Below are 21,004 nucleotides of genomic sequence, written 5' to 3'. Positions count from 1 at the left end.
TATGGTTTGCGAAAAAATACATTATTAATAAAGGCTGCCTGGAGACGCTTGTGACTTACCTCTGGCAGATGCGTTCCAATGCTTGACGTTCTGCAAGTGAGCCTTGGCTCGTGGCACAATGCTATTTTATCTCGGGCCACCAACCTCATTTTTCCACTAGAAACTATGCTGGGCGGCCACTTTTAATCAGTAAGAATGATCGGCTGGTCGAGCGCGGTGAGCAGAAGTCAAGCCCAGGTTCATTTGCATCGAATGTTCCCTGGTGTTTGCGGCTATTTTCCTTGCGGTCTGAATCACTGAAAGTAATCACCAGCATGCCAACCACAGTTCCCACAGACCGCCAGTGATCCCTGGCCACGGATCTGGAAATAAAGATGGCTGGAGTGTGCGACAAAAGCGATACCCTTTGGTATCGCTTTGGAGTGTGTGATCAGCAGTTGTCAACAACAAAACAAGCGCTCGCCAGGCACCGCGCACGACGTAGACTTTCCTCTTTTTGCCGTCCCACTTGGACGGGTTCGGCTGCACTTCCGGCTGACAGAAAAGGTTTATTATCTTCTTTATGGGGCCATCTGTTTGGACCCATAAAGAAGATAACAAACCTTTTACGCCAGCAGTAAGTCGGGGAAGTCCGTCCGAGTGAGACGGACTATGAAGAGAAAAGTGTACGTCAGAGGACGCTCTTTTCCAATGGCAGGCCACCGTTTACCTAAAGGGTGATGCCAGCCAAAGGAAAAGAAGAGGCGGGGCTTAAAGCCAGCTAGTGGAACTCACCTAAAGTCATAAAATCTCGCCAGCGAGACTGCGCTTGCGCAGCCTACGCAGGCCGAGACCTAAAAATATAGAACCAAGCTGGTTAAAAAATACATTCATGCATACATACATACATGGAGAGCTTTGGGTCAGCGCTCTTCATCCATTGGTCTGTTCACCCGTCATACATATTTTCCTTCCACCCACCAGGGAATAAGGCCTAGGGCAATAGGTCAGCACTCTTCTTGGCTGTCTTGCACTGTGATTGACAGCATTTCACCTCATCACAAGTGCACGTACGACTAATAAGAAGCGGACTTCCATGCCACGGCTAATGTACGGTTTATACTTTATCCTGTCAATGTTTTTTCTTTACTTTTATTGTTCTTTTTTTCATCTTTTAGTATTGGTTGTGCATTTCAAACTATGGGCCTGATTTAGATCTTGGCGGTAATCCCACAGTCCCTCAGTGGCAGAGGTTTCAAGTACCCCGTCAAGTTGACGGAGTCCCACCCGCCGTATTTAGAGGTGTGCTGTCTCTGCTGCTTCCGTCGCTGTCAGGCCGGCGGTATTCTGCCGCGCCTATTTAGATGTCCCTGTTGTGCTGGCGTTGTCCTAGCCGTAGTTTGCTGAGGGAGTGAGTCCCGGGTGGAGTGGAGACTGGTAAGTACAACTGATTTTCGTGACAATTAACATATATGTTGCGTTTGCCTCAAAAACATATGTAGGTAACGTTATGCCACTTTTTCTTTTATATTGCATGCCACACAAACATTCACACACACACATACACGCGCACTATTGAATGCAAACCCAAAGCATCACAACACCCACAACCCTCACAAAACTATAAATTTTTTAAGGGTTAATGCATTGGTGTTCATTTTACCTTGATAAGTTGGAAAATGAACACTACTGCATTACATATAAGAAAAAAAAGTGCGTATGAGCAATGTAAAAATACACAAAGCTACAGCAATTCTCACACAATTCATAGTAAGACATTGGAAAAAGTTACTTACCTTAGACACCGTTTACAACTGAGTCATTTAGCGCCATAGTGGAGTTGGAGCTGCGAAAAAAGGAACCTGGACGATTTTGTTCAAGACAGAAATAAAAGAGGAAAACAGTAAAAAAAAAAAAAGTACGTTCTTGCCTCATTTTCTTTGATTCCGCCAACTCACGGTAGGAGGCATTCCCGCCACAGTTGCCCCGAAGGAAAGCCAAGTCATTAATAGCTCACCAATTCTCTTAGCTGAACTCCTGCTGACAGCCACTTCAACCTATTACACCGTTGACGCAGGTGAGAATTCCTGCCAGAGCTGGCAGGACCCTGGAAATCTTTCATCCATGGACCCGCAACATATAAATAGAGTGGGTGGACCGCCAAGTAGGCGATGGTGAATCCGTTGAAAAGGTGACAGCTGGACCATTACTGCCAAGATCTAAATCAGGCCCTTTGTCTTCAGTTTTCTGGAATTCAAAACTAATAGTACATTTGTTTGAGTCAATGATAATCATTTTTCTGATCTCCAACCTCAGGGGGCGGACATTGGAAACCTAGGTATGTATTTTCCTAATTTTCCCATGATACTGAAAGTTCTGGCTCAGATGTTGTGTCAAAAAGGGAGTCTGACTCTGATCACACTAGTTTGGAGAGCTACAGCATGTTTTTCAGTTTTAATGAAACACCTATGGATTATTCCAAACCTCCTTTGCCGATATCTATAACTTTTCAACCCGAAGGGCATTGCTCAAACTTTAACACAGGGTTATTTAGTGACTCTGGCAGCAAGCAGGGTTTCAAGACTAGAAAGTAATCTTGGGACTTCAGAAAATTCAAAAAGGAGCACAGTATCTAAAACAAGCAGAATTCACTAAAACCATATCTACACATTCCTAATACCAAACCATTGCAATTGCAAACTTATCGTCTTAGGGTTCAAACTGTTTTAATTTAAGATTGAAAAAATTGAAAATAAATGCTAAATTCTAATTTGACATTCAAAATAACATTTAACCTACGTATTTTCAATACTGATCTGGATATGAACTCACCTGATGAAATACGGGTTCTTTCCATCTTAAATAAACCTGTAACAATACGACGAAGAACAATTAAATATAAAACAAATTCAGATAACTTTGACTTCCGTTTCACTTTTGCATAGTTCAGGTACCTCTGCCAGAAATATACTACAGTAGGGTGGAATTGGAAAACAAATATGGCACTGAAATAGTCATGTAGTTTAACCAACTTAATTCCTTAAACATGAAATGCACATGTTTTACATTTTAATTTAGCATTATATATTAACTTGAAAATATTCTATTCTGTGTGAGGGCATACATAATTGGGGGGGGGGGGGGGGGGAGTAGGTTTTTTCCACACCAATGCCAAGTATACATTTGACAAAACTCATGGGCAATTAATAATTATGAAGGGTAAATATGTAAAGCGCACTTACTGTAGTTACTGTTAAACTGAAAAGTAGTAGTATAAACATAAGTGCATAATTGTATGAGTTTCTGGATTTGAAACATTCATACCTGGAAGAAAAGCATGAATTTGCACGTTAGAACAATGTGGCAGTGTATGCAAGAACAGAAATATGCATTTCGCACCATACATAAAAGGAATCAAACAATTTAGAAAAGTTATTTGACACAGAGCTGGACACTTGCACATTTACAATACAGCACATAAAGAAAAATAGGAATTCTGACATCTCAGAGTCGAGCTGTAGAAATATTGCAATTAACTTTTAAGCAACCGTATGGAAAACTGGTTTGATTCAGGCCGGATGGGATCTACAGCAAAGCAATACTAGGTTGATATCAGCAGGCAAATGACTCAATTGTCAGGAGAGTAGAGGTGGAAAACTGTTATTTCACACAAGATGGGCAAACCCCTGCCCCACGCCCTGGAGTGCCATAGAACATAGAACACAGTTTGAGCCAGATAATCTCATGATAGTTTCAACCCCATTAGTCTGTCAGATCATTTCTTTCCTACCATCACTTCAACTACATCACTACTTCGACTGCCATTACTAAGATTCAGAATCACTTTCACCAACATAACTGACCAAAGACTTTCAAGGTAAGTGTAATTTAGCTTTTGGGCTATTATAATCTTATTTCATTTTAATTTCTTTATTTATTTTAGGGTTACAATAAATGTTACTTAAATTCAAGTCAACTAAGGGGTATGTTTATTAGGCATGGGCGGATTTTGCGGATTCGCAATCCGCGAATTTGCGGATTGCGAAAATCCGCAAAATCCGTGAATTCTCGCGGATTTTTTTTTTTGTGTTCGCACGGGTTTCTGCAAGTTCGCGAGGGTTTTGTACAATTTCGCAAATTGCAAACTTACTTGTCGGGTCGCCAGTTTTGCGAACTTGTTGTTTCTATGTGCCCAGCCTACTCATGTAACTATTTTACAATGGCGCCAGCAAGCTGCCAGCGCCGTTGTAAAATAGTTACAAAGTTAGCTTGCACAGGAAGCACTTAGATAAAATAAAGCAGCACCTGCTTCGTTTTATCTAGAGGTTCCTGTGCAAGCTAACTTTGTAACTATTTTACAACGGCGCTGGCAGCTTGCTGGCGCCATTGTAAAATAGTTATAGAATATTGTAACAAATCATCCCATGTTACCTCCTCCATCCATAATTGGTAAAGTATATTCCATCGTAAAGAATTATTTTTTTTGAACAGCAAATATATTATGCATTTTTTTGCTACTTTCATAATGCATAAAAAAAAGTAACTATACTTTTTCCACTTCCGTAATATGCACTTAGATAAAATAAAGCAGCACCTGCTTCGTTTTATCTAGTGTTTCCTGTGCAAGCTAACTTTGTAACTATTTTACAACGGCGCTGGCAGCTTGCTGGCACCATTTTAAAATAGTTACATGAGTGGTGGTTCAACTTTTGAACCCGTTACGTCGGCAGATTTTTTTTTGCGGATTTTGCGGGAAATCCGCAAAATTCGCGGATTGCGGATTTCCCAAAAATCCGCAAAATCCGCGGGCGTAACGGATTTCCCGCTCATGCCTAATGTTTAAGGTTAGTGGAAATTATTTTAAATTAAAGGTTAGGTTTATAATTACTTATTGTTTTATTTAATTTAGCTAGTGTTATCATTAAAGTCATTAATTATAATTTAATATAGGGCTAGGTTCATGGTTAGCCGGTGGGTCAGAATATGATTACTTGTTCTTTATTTAGTTCAATTTAGGGTGCGAGATAGTATTTGTTTAATTTAATGTTACCTTTAGCATTATGCTTAGAATCAGGTGACCCATTGGAATTGTATTTCATTTTATTTAAAACTGATATTAATTTAATTTAATTCAGTGTTAGGCTTAATTGAACCTTAGGACTTCAGTGCTATTTCTGATTAATCAAATGATTATAATACAGAACTTTCAAAAACAAAGTAAATGATAGACGGCCAGGTATTCTAATGAAAGACTGAGGGAGACCCTGCACAATTGGTTTGGCAATGCAACAGAAGGGCCACAACAAACCTTTTGACTGTGACCAGCACCAAAGATAACAATAGACAACATTAGGGAAGATACATAAATTGGAAGAGTGATAAAGTGAGACTATGGCATAAACAAAGAGCAGCAATAAAAAGAAGACAAAGATTTGCAAATTATCTGATAAGGGTTGGGACCGAATAGGCAAAAAATTTAATATTGAAGGAAAATGTTCTAAAAGAATTGTCTTACAAAGGTGGTGAATAAATGTGCCACCCTTTTGCAATCTGAATTACAGTCCTTTTTCACAGGGAGTTTCTTTCATTTTACTTAGAGAAAAATACTATGGCTAAAGACTACTAGTTTCCTAGCACACCCAAAACCTCTTTCCAAACACATTACTGCACAATGTGACTTCCATTTAAAATATGGTGATCTCATCTGCAACAAAAGTGTATATATTGTGAGCAGACACTTACTTTTGTTAAAAATCCAGCACCACAATAAGATAAAGGAACACACAGTTGATTGTACCTTCCTTTACAACATGAACTCCAGCAACCTGAAATTATAACCCAACCCAATCAAAGACCGATAACTCCATAATCACACTTAACCCTTTACATTATAGACACAAAAAAAACGTAATCCTATTAGGACTGTTACCGCGCCGAATAAAAATATTCAAATAATTATTTAGGAAAAAAATACTTACATGGTTAGAAAAATACAACAATCAAAGGATGTAATTGAAAACCCTGCTTGATTTTCAGCATCAACTGAGTATGCCCATATCAACTGAGTATATCCGGTTAGTGGGGCCTAACTGGGTAGATTTATGGCACCATTTCTTATTCCCACGTTGGACTGTTGCGTGCTTCAATTAAGACACTGGCTTCGCAGAGGGTCAATAATTAAACAATATTATCTAAGGGGCAGGTCATTCCCAGGTAGTTATTGAGTAAGGCCCGATTGTAGTGGATTGGAATGGGACCCATAACAAAGCCTTACTAAAATCATAGTGCTTGAAAGACCGGTCAAAAGCAAAGGCTCTACTGTACGATAGAATGCACATCAGGGGTACTGGTGAGCTAATGAAATAATTAATACACATTTTCTTTCAAAGAATATTCACTTCCACTATGAAATCTAACTCATTTTCCATGACAGTTTATGAATGAGGTAACACAATCACTGTAAGGGACTGTAGCTATTTGACTCAACATATGTCTAACGTCTAACTATTATCTACTTCATAAACATTAATTTATTAACTAAAAGCTGAAACTTTGCCCCATAACCCTACTGCGGTATCTCCAATATTCATATTTCTACATAATGGCAGTGACCCAGTTTAAACCACAATCCATAGATGATTTTAAAAAACATATATGCCACATCACCCTTAACTGACACATCCTATGTATTTTTAGTTATTTGCAGATTTATTTAGAGTTGAACCAGACCTTGACCTGGTGTCAGAGCACTAAACAAATATAGCAATCATCAAACAGCTTAGGAATGTCTTATAGGGTAAGACACTGGCAACTTCATGGTAATGTAAAATTGTCATATGTCAATATATTTGTAATTACATTATAGTCCAATCTTATGTTGGCCACCAAGCCAAAACCACAGAACTTGGGCTAGGGCTTTTTTCTACATATGCTCATGATAATCAAGGAACAATTATCAAAGATCCAATAGGTATCACTTGAGGTAGTCAAAGTTCTGAAATACGGAATAGCGGTCAAGGAGAATACAAAATATGTGTGGACTGGTAATTGCATAGCAATTCAGAAATCATATTAAGTCACTAGTAATCTCATGTAAACACATAACAAATCACCCGGAGCTAACAAATGCACCATGGCTAGAACATCAGATTTTTTTTTATTTACACTCAGTCAAAAAAACAAAAGCAGGTAAAAATCGCAATGCTTTAAAATTGTCCCATGTAAGTCCTGATTTACACATACTGATCTAGCCTTTGCTTCACATTTTGGTACTTGTAATTGTGTTTGGTTTTCCCATTATTAATTCAGACTAGAGGGCAATGAAAATAAGCGTTGGCAAAGCCAACAGGTCTCAGATCTAAAATGCTGAGCTACTGGCTTTGCCAGCACTTTTTTGCAATCACACGCATACATAAAATAGAAAACTGAAAACAAAATTTAAAAACAGAGCAGGGTGGGACGGTGCGTTGGAAGCAACACAGAAAGCAAGAGGGATGGGAAGTTGAATGGGAAAGCAGCAGATGTGGGAAGAGAGCAAGAACTTACATGCACTCTCATGCAGTGCTTATACAAAAAGAAAAAAAGTATTTCCCTGAATGTAAGCCTGGTAAGCAGTGGAAGGATACAAGGCACCCAGTCAGAACACTAAGACAGAAATACTCCTGTGTGGGGCCTACACAAAATTAGGGAGGAACGGCATAAAATATTGAAGCAAGGGGTTTTCTCAAAGCCCACTATATGTATATTGGAAACAATAAAAGCTGCTAAAGTGGTCAGTACCTGAGACCTAAAAATGAGACTAGATAAGCTGCTAACGCTGCAGGTTAAAGAGAGCACTATGAGCAATGGTACACAATCGAACTGATACCATATTCAGTAAGGCAATATTTAGGGGTTTCACTCAGAAACATATGTGAATTGCAGAATATAGCAGGGTGACTTTAAGTGGCACCCGCAGAACCCATTATAATCTTTAAAAACATATAGTATTTTTGTATACAAGTATATTTCTCTTTACTAAAGATACACAATACAAACTTCAGTTATTTGTATTCATGAAGCACAGTATAGGGATTCTCCTTTTCATGGGGCAGAAGTTGGCCCATTCATGTCAGGTAACAGAAGTGGAAGATACCTACGTAAACAAGCATTGGGAAAGCTTATAGGTCGGTCATTGGCAAGCTAGTAGATTGTTTTTTTTACTTTTATCGAAATGATATTTTACAAAAACAAGTGCTTCTGCCTAGAGTTGGGAATATCCTTGGTTAAAAAAAAGTAAATTTAGCAATAAATTAATCATTGCATATAATTTTAACATTAAGAATGGATTCCTGGAAGAGAATGGTTATTGTTGAAAATTCCTGGGTATACAAGAAGATCTGGGAAGGGGAAAAGATCATCATAGTGTGGCTCAATCTGGCCAAGGCTTCTGGGCAGGTTTGTCTCAGTTCATGAGACCTATGGCTACTAGGTGGGATGCAGGTGTGAGTGATGTGAGCTCTCTGAGGGTTCAAGACCAAACGTATTACTCGATAGGGGTTGTTGACCCTGGCTTGAAGTGCCACCAGACAGATAGATGAATATATAAATTGCCAGGGAAAATAGGATTCTTGAAAGGCGGGGAGAGGAATGATCAGAGGGGTCAACGCCTTACTTGGCTAAGAGAAGTAGGAGGTGGGGGAGGTTCACTAGCATAAGAGGAGGGAGCAAACCATAACTGGTAGAAACTCAATTAATTCAGAGTAGCAGGTAGAATGATGGCAAGTGACTGTAAAAAAAAGACACTGTTTTGCAATGTTTCTGGAGACAGAAGGAGTGATATTAGAAAACACTGGTTGAAATATTCTTGGCCCTTCTTAACTAGTAATCCCTGAAATTGTGCTTTTCCGCCAAGACCTTAGCTTCTATTCTGTGCTTTAAAATGTCTAGTGTAGCAGCTCTGATTGATCACATGCAGAACCCACACAATACTCAGAAATATTAAGTCACTTAATGAAGATATGGAGTATCTAATGGAAATTAAATTAGTGTGCTTTGAAAGACACAATCTTAGGGATAGACAACACTACTAAATCATCAAGAATATACCCCCGCGAGAAGGGATTTAAAAAAAATTAGGAATTACCTACCTGTAGATAACAGAAGAAGTAAGGGAACACAAAGAAGTGGATGTCTTTGTAAATGAGTACAGTAAAGTGACTTTGTGAGGAACACTGGTTTATATAATCTGGGTTATTCAATGATCAGGTTTATTTCTCATTTAAACCAATTGAATTTCTAAAGTAACATTTTCAAAATGGTACAAGCAATGAAATATTATAGTACAAAAAGATTGTAGAAGGTGAAACCTTCCAACAGCACAATAACTCGAATACTGAATGAAGAAAAAGGGGATTCTTAGGAGGCGAATTTAATAAATGGCCAGCAGCATCACAACAGACAGAAAGGTGGAGTGTAATTAAGAGTTTGGGAGCAAGCAGAGTCAGACATCGAAAATTAGATTGTGCACAAGGAGGATAAGGATCGACCAATCAAATTTTAGTCAAAGATTTAAGCTTAAGAAGGGGAATGTAAACTACAACAGTAAGTGAACAATTTAGAGTGGCAAGACCATGAATACACTTCAAGACAATATAGGCAAACAAAACAGGAGAAAAGATTTAAATTGCAGTCATTGAAGATGAAAAGGGATAGATATAGGGGCTTAAACACAAGACTAGCGGTATAATTCAACACCAGAATAAAAGCAGATCATGAAAAAGAAGGAAGAGAAGTCCCGCGGAGATAGGACAAAGGCATGCTTGAGGATTTTAGAAGCATGAAAGTAAAAAAGGGTACATTTATCTTATATTATCTAGCTGGAAAGAAAGGGGAGCATAGGGAGAAGCTGTATAAAATGGGAAAAGTTTAGTTTAGAGGAATTACAATGAAGAAAATGGCAAAACCCCATGTCGAGATCTTGCATATTCAACCTGAAATAGTAACTTTAAGATCAAAATCAAAGGAGAAGTATCAGAATCGTCTGTATAGAAATGGAAGGAGAGACCCACATAAAGAAAAGGTAGAGCAGCGATAGAGTTGTCAACCATGTCAAAAGTAAATGAATGATGAAAGAAGATAGACTTACAGCTCCTTCAGTGAACAAGGAATGAGGCATCATTTGTGATTAAGAACGGATCATGCGGTGTACCTTCTAAAAAAATGCCTGTTCAGTAAGTCTAAATCTGAGCCAGTTCACAGTGCAGGTCTCGCTGCAGTTCAGTCTGGACTGCTCCTATTGGAGAAGGACCAACGCTGATTTGCATAAGGGCAGTCTCTGTCTGTAGTAGCACAGTGAACAGAAAACCATGGGCAATATGAGACCAAGAGTAATAACCCATGGCTGTAATTAATTCAAGCTCTCTATCCATCAATTTTTTTTTGGTTTACTCACTGATATTAGGAACATGACCAGGAAGAAGGAGCAATCGATCAAGAGCTCTGTTGAATATGGTTGAGTTTTTTTTGTACACCTATCATTCTTTTCTTGTTTCAAAGTTCTCAGACTAGTTATCTAGGTGGTCTTCCTTAACACTACCTTCTATTTACCGTATTGTTTCTCCTCGTATTTTGTTTTTTGTCTTTTACATCTATTTAGTCCCCACTCCAGGCAAAAAAAGCTCAATAGAAATCTCAAGTAATAAACAAAGAAGTGTGTCTGGCTAGCAATTAATGTCTGGTTCGCTAGAACAGTACTGTAGAGGTTGCATTCATCACTAACACTGTAGCCTTTAATAATTTTGCTTGGTTATTAGCCAGCAACTCGTGAAAAATGCACACGGGCGATTACATCTTTGTCTGCAATGATTCCTTTCAATAGAAATTGGCAATTCGACATTCTTAACAGAAATATAAGCAACCTTAATTGTGCATAACCTGGAAAACAAGCCAATTTCATAGTAATTGGTCTCAAATAACTGCATTACAAGGTTTTAAATATTTTGAGCATCCGTCCTAACCTTTACCAGGCAGATCCGCGAGAATGTCTTTCAACAAGTACTTACAGGCAGTAGACAAAAATACAACAGCTGTAGATCATTGGCAATTCATCCAAGAGCTGGAAAGAAAAAAACACAAAGTATGAAAACCGGAAAATAATGAGCACTTGTACAGAACGAGCTCTCTGTGGCACATTTTCTTGGCTGTCAATTGCAGCAAACTGATTCAACATTACATCTACAGCCTTTAACGGAACAGCTGCAAGTAATTATCAAAAGGAAACAGAAGCTCCTATCTGTGGACCGAATGGCAAAAGGGGATGAAGTGTGGAACATTTAATAAAAAGGCCAATTAAAGAAAAATATATTAAAATGCAATATCATCATAATCCTTCAGGATGTACCAGAGGTGGAGGGGGGGGGTGGAGGGGGGGCGGGGGGGTTAGAACGAGAATCGTTCCATATAATGTCTGGTCTGACTGCTCAAAAGAGTAAGCAGTAGTGGATATTTAGGGCTTTCTGAAAAAATACTCATTTTGCTGTCTTTTCAAAAGAATGACAAGCATTGGCAAAGCCAATAGGTCTGGCCTTCAAATGCTGTTGTTCAATTGTGGTGTGCAGAGAAAAACACCATGGCAGGAAAAAATACAAAACAGTGATTAGTTTCTGTGTTAATTGCATGTTTGAGATAAATAACTGAATGTTAAGAGACAATTACATGACGTGAGAGGGTAATGCTCCTTTGGGTGGAGCCAAAACCCACTATTTTTTCAAAGAATTTGTAATAATAGATCTATATACAGCTGTGCTGTCAAGCCAGACCTAAAAAACACAGTCAATGGAAACAAAATCGAGGAAATAACAGGTGATTTTTCAGGAATCAACTATCGACAGACGTGAGGATACTTTGAAGTCTGGTACATTGTTTGTTATTAAACTGCAACAAAGGGATGTCTGTAAGACCTACCTAAAGTCTTCAACAGAGGGAAAACAAAAAACAAAAATACGGTCTTGATCTTGCTAGTAGATGGTAGACAATAACATTTTAATATGTGAATCGTATACTGAAGAATGATTTCAGGAGAGAAGTAAAATCAGGGCGGACTCGTCTGTGGGGTTTCCTGCGTTGATGCCAGGTTTGTACCAAGCTGTCCCACTCCCTTACTGTTTCTACATTGGTTGATGGTGGCTGCCACATGAGTCTTGCTGTTAGTCAGTTCTCTTTCTGTAGAAACATGCCCTGCCTTCTGTTACTTTACCAAACGTGAGACTTACTTTGCATCGATTGCTCCACAACCACGTATTTTGTGGAACTGGATTGTTTCCAAAACTGCATGTCAAATCCGGAGGAATTTCAATCATTCTATGATAGTTCCCCATTAAACATGTTTTTCTAGACTACACAATTGTACATCCTAGCATCCCCCTTCATTAGAGGTCTGGTGCAGAACATGTACTTACTACCTGTGCATCTGTCCGCTGGACCCTCAGCATCTAACATTTAGCGACAGGACCACACAAGTTGGCATAGTAGAGCATGCGAGGCTCCACCAATAATGGCAAGAAAATACCATTATTTGTGGTTGATTAAACCTCTTGATGAACCCCGCCTACATCGGCTGTGCTTCGTCAAACCCTTTAATACTTTAATGACAAACGATAAGAAAGACACCCAAATGCTACTGTGTAGTGGACTACAACCCACGACCACATTCTGCTCTCCAGAATGTGTTTGCTAGAAATGCACCTATCTGTGCCTTCTCAAGACCACTGTGTACAGTTTCCCTGATTTTGCCCTTATTTTATATTTGTTTTTTTTTAGCATGATACTCTCTTTATGCAACTTTAATAAGTTGCAAGTTAGTGAACTACACTAAACGTATATGTACGGTTAATCTGCAAAGTTGGAAGGGTAGTAAAGTGAAGAGATGGATCCATTGGAGTTTTGCAAAGGTCATGGCTGAGACTTGTTAAGAGATGAAAACTCCATTACCCCCATGTTTGCTAATTAGTCTGCAAACATGCTGCTCTAATTTAAGGTGGGGAGGAGAGTGAGGGTTCAAGCCCTAGGCATGAAGAACTAGCCCACCACACGTTTATTGGACCATTACAATGGAGTTACTGCCACCCAGCCCCAAGAGCTTTTTGTACATCCAACAAGGATCTAGAGGATAGTCAACTACTCATGCATAATGCTATCACAGCACAGTAGCATCTCATCCCCATGCAAGTGTTGCACTTTGTATGCCTGTGGAAGTCTGCGTCATGGTGCGGTTCAAATTGATCTGCTAAGTCTTAAAAACAGATTGCCTTCTGGCACCTGTGTCCCCAATATTTTTCTGCTCCACAATTTAAAGAATGTGCTTAAATTGTTTTTGATGATGCCTCTTTGGATTGGTTTTATTTATTTTTTTCCATTGAATTACATAGTGAACTGATGCTTTAATCATGGTCATGGGAGGAATCCACCCTGAGGAATCAGGCATCTGAGTAAGAGCTTCTAAAGTAACTGCTGGTAAAAGAACCATGTCCCAGAATCAAGAGTGCAACAGATGCTTGCAAACAGTCTAACCACTGGCAATTGCTTTGGATAGCATTTCAACAAATGGTTAATCGCCTAATGTGCCACTCTAGACATAAACCCATCTTATGCAAATCTGCACTGACTGATGCTCCTCATGGGACATTCCAACCTGAAATTGCTTTCAAAGCACCCTTCCAGAAGTGAACACAAGCAACTCCAGACAGTTTCAGTCTCATCAGTGACGTATAGCTTGGATCCTGTGGTGGAGTGGGTAAGGGCTCCATGTCTGGGCTTCCCCTTGGACACTTGGAGTATTACATCAAACACAACCAGGTGATGGGAGGAATGCTTGCGAATAGTCCAAGCACTGGCAATCACCTGGGTAGCATTCCAACCCATTGTTTTTTGCTAAATGTGCAAAACTAGACAAAGACTGACCTTATGTAAATCAGTACTGACCGTGATGCTCATGGAAACAGTCGATCCGGCGGAGAAGTGGGTCCCGTGCTCACTGCGCCACTGGCACCAATCTGCACCCACTGGCACCCTACCCAACCAGGCCAAAACTGGTCTTGGTTGCTTATGTTCCAGTTCTGAGGGGACCTGTCTTAGTAGTTCACACTGGAGGGTTCCTATTGGAGCTGGATCAAGGCCGATTTGTATATGGCTAGTTCCAGTCTGAGGTGACACAGTGCACAAAAATATAATGGGCTAGGAATGTGGCCAGGAGTAGTTACTGGTGGATGAGATTAAAGTATTCCACCATCACTTTGTTATTTTCCTCAGTACAGTGTCCTAACTGCGATGAGCATGCCAATACGTGGTTTCTATGCTCACTGTGTCGCCAATGGAACCAAGCTGCACTCTATTAATGGGAACCAAAGAGGCCAAAACCAGTCTGGGGTTGCTTGTGTTCCGGTTCAGAGGGCACCTGGGCTTGCAGTTGGAGCTGGACAGTTCCTATTGGAGCAGGATGAAGGCTGATTTGCATATGGCTAATTCCTATATAGGTGGCATGGTGGGAAAAAGATACAATGGACTGGAATGAGGCCTGAGTAATTTATCAGTGCTGAGATTAATTTTAGTATTCTACCATTTTGTTTTCATCTGTCCTTTTGAAACAGCATCTTCGTGGGATATCCATCTATCAGTACCACAGCACTTTGTTATGGTATGTTGATTTGTATGGCACAGCTAATCACCCACGAGAGTATTCAGGCACTGGAGCAGGAGCACAGCCCGCTGGTGCTCTTAGTTGAACAACCTGGGGCTGTATTATGGAAGTGTCCTGGGGGAGCAACGGGCGTTTGCACTCCCTTTGCATGCCCCGGGGCATTTTTGGTATTACAGAAGGGGCTGCAGACGGTTGTGCATCCCCTCCTGTAATACCGAAAGCGCTGTTGCACATAAAGTGCCAGTGCCATCTTCAGAGGGCGTTCCCCCATTGGCATGGGGGCATACCATGCAAATGAGGGACTCTGTTTGCCTCTGCGCCCGCACTGTATTATAGATGCGGGTGCAGAGGCAAAAAAGCTGTCCAAACCTAGAAGGTGGCGCACTGTCAGTGCGCCCCCTGATGGCAGCCCCATGGTCTCCCCAGACATCTCCTTGCAGGTGGGTGCAGTCACTCACTGCACCCGCCTGCAAGGGGATCCCTCATGTCCTTAAAAGTGCAGGCGGGTTGCTGTCTATACTATGAAAGGCGGAGCTGCTTCAAAGCAGCTGCTCAGTTTTTCACATAACGCAATCCATGTAATAGGGGGCACTTTCCCGGTTTGCGCCCAGCGCACCTTTTTTAAGGTGCGCCGGGTGCAAACAGGCAAAGTGTGCCCTTTACATACTAGGACCCCAGGTCTTCACTTTCAGTCCTTGCAGAAGTTGAGGAGTGGAGTAGCAGTCCTGATGTGTAGAGGAAGTTCATTCCAGTTTTTGGCGGCCATGAAGTAGAATGGGCGACCTCCTGTCATGCTTCTGAGGAGGTGGGGGATTTTTGCGCGGGAGAGAGATGGACTGCACTCGTCTGGAGGGTTGGTAGATTTGGAGTCAGTCATTGAGCTTGCTGGTCAAGCGCTGTGGAGGGCTTAGTTGGCCTGGATGAGCAGTTCGAATTTGCAACATTTCTGGATGTGTAGCCAGGTGAGCTATGGGGTGATGTGAGCACTTCTGGGGATGTCTAGGATGAGTCTGGTCTGGAGATAGTCCGTGCAGACATAAGGTTAAATAAACCCAAAAGTGATTTATTATCACAATGGGGTTTAAAACCAATCGAAGGCCACCATAGATGTGGAAATTGTGTGGCGTGTGATTCCACCATTGAAGGTAATACCTTTCACCATGCAAATCTAAGCTGGCCACACACTGCTTTTTCAAACTGCAGAACAAAAAATGTAGTGTACGCCATCGTTTGTCCCTGTCCAAAAGTGTACATAGGGAAAACGACCCAACAAGTAAATGCACGCATGACGCAACACCGATCACGTCTTAAAAATAAAGTCCAGACTGCACCCCTTGTACAACACTACATTGATAGCAATCATGTGGATAACGACTTTCAGTGGACTGTCTTATACAGCCTGAACCAAATGAAACCTGGAATAAACATCGAACAAGTGTTGCTTAAAAAGGAGGCTTATTTAATTTTAAAATTTAACAGTGCCCAAACAGGCCTGAATTCACTGTCTGGGGTTGCAAGGCTTTAAGCACTTGGAATCTCCAGAAGACGTTTGCCAAACTACATATACCATAATGCCTAGCGGTGACTTAACCTAGTAGAAGAGCCAACATGCTGCCACGCAATTGGAGGAAGGTTCAGAACGCCGTGAATCCAGACTGAGCAGAAGGTGAGCGGGGAAGAGGGGCAAAAATAGCCTGACTAATCTTGGCATCAGCTCCCTAATCTAAACTGCAATACCTTTTTGCAGAATTAAAGCGCAAATTGAAACGCTGCTGGGTTGACCGTCTCAGGACACCGAGTGAATGACCTGATCGGCAGGATTAACGCAGCGAGCAACACGAGGCCCGTGAAGAGTACCACTCTGCGTGCAGCGGTAAAACAGCACAGGTACGCCGGGCTCCGGTTGTGAAATAATTTGTAGCAAAAAAACAAGTAATATATTTTGACAAGTGTTGCCCACCATGTTTTACAGGAGTGTGAACCCCCGTGCGAGTACGGAGGACATCTCCTACACCTTCGGAATTTCCAACTAAAAAACACCTCCACGTGATAAACAGCAATAGAGGTAGGAAACCTCAGCTTTTCTGTCTGTATAGCAGACTGTCTTAAGAGTGGCTATGATCAGAAATAGTAAACATCCCTCATTTGATACAATAGGTCTACAGTCACAGAAACAGGACCCTGGAAGCTAATAGCTCCGTTACACATATTGGACCCGCGGGACCGCATAGCCCATAGATCAAGGTAATAGAGGCTATGACATCAGTCTTTTATAAGGGGAGCAATAAGGTTTCAGATTCAGTTACTGAATGTTCTTCTTTCACATTTTTTCTACTCAGATTACCCCCAATGAAAGAGCCCTGATGAGAATCTGTTACTCACCTTCAGATTCGAAACGCGTCGGCACTTAAAGAAAAATTACAAATTTATTGTTGACTGCATTATCAATTGTTTTTTGAATTAATTTTCCCTTGCAATGAATGGGGTGCTTTCTTTAGTTTCTATTCTTGGTAATCAAAAGTGAGAAATATTTCATAAAGGCAACAAAATATTTCACAACGAGTAAATATTTGTGAACACGTAGCTTTTTGTAAAAGAAGATTGTTGAATATTTGTATATATGTTTGTTGTCTAAATGTTGTAAATATGTATAATTATGGTTCAGAAGTATCTTTCTCTTCCATGAAAACTTGAATTTGATAAAAAAATCGCAACAGGTTTAAATAAAATACCTGCACAAACTGAAGAGTCTCTTTGTTTGTGCTTTTTTGATTAAATTTCTCGTAATAATCATCATCGTGGGGGCTAGCAAACTCCTTTATGTCCACATTTAACCGGTCCAGCTTCCCCTGCATCCCAGGACCATACTCCTTTTCTCTACAAAATAGGATGAGTCTGGTGGCAGTGTTTTGGACTGCATCGTAACTTCCCTTTTGATGAAGCAGGATTACTTATGCCAGGACCTACTGCCAAGTCCTGGCCCAATGTACACACCCTTGTTGACTGCTAGAGCACGAGTGCAACTCTCTATCCCATGAGACAGGACAAAAGCACAGATAAATGGTAACCTGGGTTTGTAAGAGGTGATGTAAATGCCTGCTAATCCAAGAGTAATAAGGTAATAACTATCTGTAGCGCCTTAGACTAGGCACACAGGATAATAACAAAGAAACCGAGATGATACAGCAAGCAGATAGCATCTCACCAGGATCTTATGTTTGAATCAGAATATTTACAAAAAGTGTGTTAACTGGGCCATGTAGCAGACAAGGTGAACGTGATGCTGGATTGACCAGAAGCCACCTCGGGCATGACCACAAATTTAAGGATTAACCAATAAGAGGAGAAAACAACTTCATTGATTAGCACTCAAATTTGCGGAGTCAAAACCAATATTCTAAAGACGCCTTCTTCTTGAGAAAAAGACCTCCATCTGCCATCAAAATCTTGCAAGGAAGAGGAGGGTATTTTCATATAATCCAGGCAAAAATGATGGCCCTCCGCAGGATCCAGGTTGTGGAGGGTCTACTCAAAGAGAGAACAAACGTAAGACTTAAACTACATGGGAAGACAAATCTCCGGGATGCCATGGAACTGTGGGATAACGAAAGAAAGAAAGAGGGTTGCTTGTGCGTGACCTTATTATCATTATCGAAAAATGTCACTAGTCTCAAAGTCTGAAGCTACTGCCATGATGGACAGAGCTGACCAGTAATGAAACAAGTAAACTTTCATGATATTAGCTTCGCCTCCGGGAATGTCAAGGTTTTTAATGATTTCTGGGCTAACACTGTTAAAACAATAGTCAGCCTGAATGGGACATGTGAACTGTGGGTAACAAGTGCAAAAGTCAATTAAACCACACTTACCTGCAATATTCTGTAGGGTGGGATGCATTTAAACAGTAAAACTTAGCTAATACCCTAAATGTTTCCTTAATTTCCATTTACAGCACAAAGAAACCCTCCCAAGGGTACTAGTTATGCTCTATAAAAAAAAATATAAAATAACTTATTTGGTATAGGTGCTGTTGAGGACTGGGAAGTGAGGTGCCCTAAGTTTTTCAATGACGTTAATTCTCTCTCCGTATGCCAATGCCAGAATAAATATTAAGGCTTTGAGAGAACCTCAGTAGAATGCCCCTGAAAGGATGCAAGAGCCATTTGTGGACACACCTCTCCATAGGTTCTCATACCCTGAAGCAAGATCAGAGAACTGGTACTTGTGTGCAAGTTCACATTTAAGAACTTGTTCAGGATATTTTGAAGAATTTCAATTTTAAGACCAATTCCTGAGTATCTTCAGTCGTCGAGCTACATCCAGAGGGTATCTTGGTAACGGCTCTGTTGGAGAAGCCCATGGTAAAAGGACCAAACTACAAGTAATGTTGTGCTCCCACCCAAAAAACGAAGATCCCAATCAAAAAAGTGGATTGCTCAACTTTTATTACCATGTGCAGAAATCCGATAACTTCTAAGGAGGTAACAGTTGCAAGATGCCCCCAAAATGCTGAGTATTATAGACGTAGCATTCAAAGGTGTCCAGCTCCCTGGACGTAGACAGGAGGAAAGAGACTCTGTCCTGACACGATAGCCGTTCATTTCATCAAAACTAATAGGTTTGCCTACTGGCTTTGTCACTGGTTTTTAGTCTTGCAGTACAGCATACCGATGCTGTGTAGCATTGGCTAAAAAACAAAGTAAAAAAAAAAGCACTAGGAAGCAGTAGTTGTGCCTTTTTGTAAGCATGCACACCTATAAAATGGAGCAAATATTTTATTTACCGAGGTGGATTAGTAAATAGAAAAACACTAAGTAGCTTGAAAGTATTTTTCTGAAGCATGGGGTGGGGGGAAGCAACACAGAGGGCAGGGTGGAATGAAGCAATGCAGGAGGGAGGGTGACAGAAGAAAAACAGAGGGTGGAGTGCAGGGGAGAAGCAATGGATGAAAAAGAAGGAGGATGCGTTTGGGGGAAGTGGCACAGAGCTGGGGTGGGGAGGAGAAGTAACAGGAGAGAGGGCAATATGGAGCAGGAGAGGTAGAAATAGAAAGACAAGAAAGCAAAGGATGGGGAAAGGATAAGCATATGGGACAGAGAAGAGCATGGAGTGCACAGCGAGAGATGTGTATAAGGGAAACAGCTGAAAAAAAGTTGACCACTCATGGAGTGCTTAACCCAAAAGAAAGAAAGTGGAAGCATAGAAGCCAGGCATTCGAAAGAATGGTATGCTCCAAGGGAGTGCCAAACACAAGACTGACAAGCTAGGAAACAATTAAGAAGGAGGCAAATGGGAGTGACAGGAAGGGCAATAAATGGTAAGCAATAGGTAGATTTCAAGTCACTGTATGTTTATGTGCTATTTAAGTCCACAATATGTCTCGCAACAGACAGAGCATTTGTTGTCTTCTAGGCTGGACCTAACACAAGCATTTGCAATGTAATAGGTCTTGCATTACTTTAATTTTGACCTATTGGCGTTGCAAATAATAATGTTTCCTTGATTTTTATTTTTTGTCAACAAATATCCCAGCAGTAGCATAAGCAATAAAATGAAAATCCATGAAAATAGATAAGGGTAGTATAGTACTATAGGCTGTTACTAGGTGTCCCTGTGGACTTGTAAAAGGACCTCTATTAGCCATATGAGGTACTGCACCCTTAATGCATTTTTAAATCTTAAGCTAATAAAAATCTAACGTTCAATAAAACCAAATGGAAACATATGCTCGGCTGCAATCTCTCTCTTTATAACTGCATTAAGGATGCAGTACTTTGTGTGGCTAATAAAGGTCCCTCTACAACTCCACAGGTACACTTAGTAACAGCCTGTGGTACTGCAATTTATTCTTGCTTTGTGGATTTTATTTTATTACTTATGCTACTGCTGTGATATTTCTTGACAAAAGAAACCTGTAACAAACATTACCATTTGCAACGCAATAGCTCAAACTTCAGTATTGCATTTCAAATGCTTGTTTAGTAATTCTTGCAATGCTTCGTTTTAAATATGAACACAACATGATTATTGGGGATCCTTTTGTTCTCGAGTTAAATGCCTTGCGGCGTTTGTTGCTGGTACAAGCTGGAGCTCACGGCAATTATTGGTGCAGCATTTCCTGGTGCTGTAGGACTATCCTGCCCTTGAGCAAGATATCTAGGTTTCTCTGTTTGAACAGGTCTCCACGCCCCCTTCTCTCCTCACTACAACAGAACAGCACCGCAGGGCTGACGGAACTGCATGCCCTTGCAGATCGCACGCACTCCTTTAAGTATGCTGCGCTATGATTTTTTTATGCCATTTTTCAGCTCGGAATCAAATCAAGTGCCGCAAGAGATGCAAGGCATTCAG

At 40.6% G+C, this 21,004-nt stretch overlaps 1 protein-coding gene across 1 annotated transcript in view; it reads right to left on the bottom strand.

The window, feature by feature from the left end:
* ACER3 (alkaline ceramidase 3) overlaps positions 1-21,004 on the bottom strand; it is a 187,371-nt gene that overhangs the window by 56,435 nt on the left and 109,932 nt on the right. Inside the window, exons 4-6 of the mRNA XM_086933885.1 lie at positions 11,022-11,074; positions 3,222-3,303; positions 2,812-2,847 (exon numbers count right to left, since the gene is read on the bottom strand). Coding sequence (XP_086790011.1) covers positions 2,812-2,847; positions 3,222-3,303; positions 11,022-11,074 — 171 coding nt within the window. The remainder of the gene's footprint in view (positions 1-2,811; positions 2,848-3,221; positions 3,304-11,021; positions 11,075-21,004) is intronic.

Source organism: Lissotriton vulgaris, chromosome 8 (assembly GCF_964263255.1).
Source record: "Lissotriton vulgaris chromosome 8, aLisVul1.2, whole genome shotgun sequence".
NCBI lineage: Eukaryota > Metazoa > Chordata > Amphibia > Caudata > Salamandridae > Lissotriton > Lissotriton vulgaris.
The sequence above is the reverse complement of the archived record's forward strand: the minus strand, read 5'-3'. Positions and strand labels throughout refer to the sequence as shown.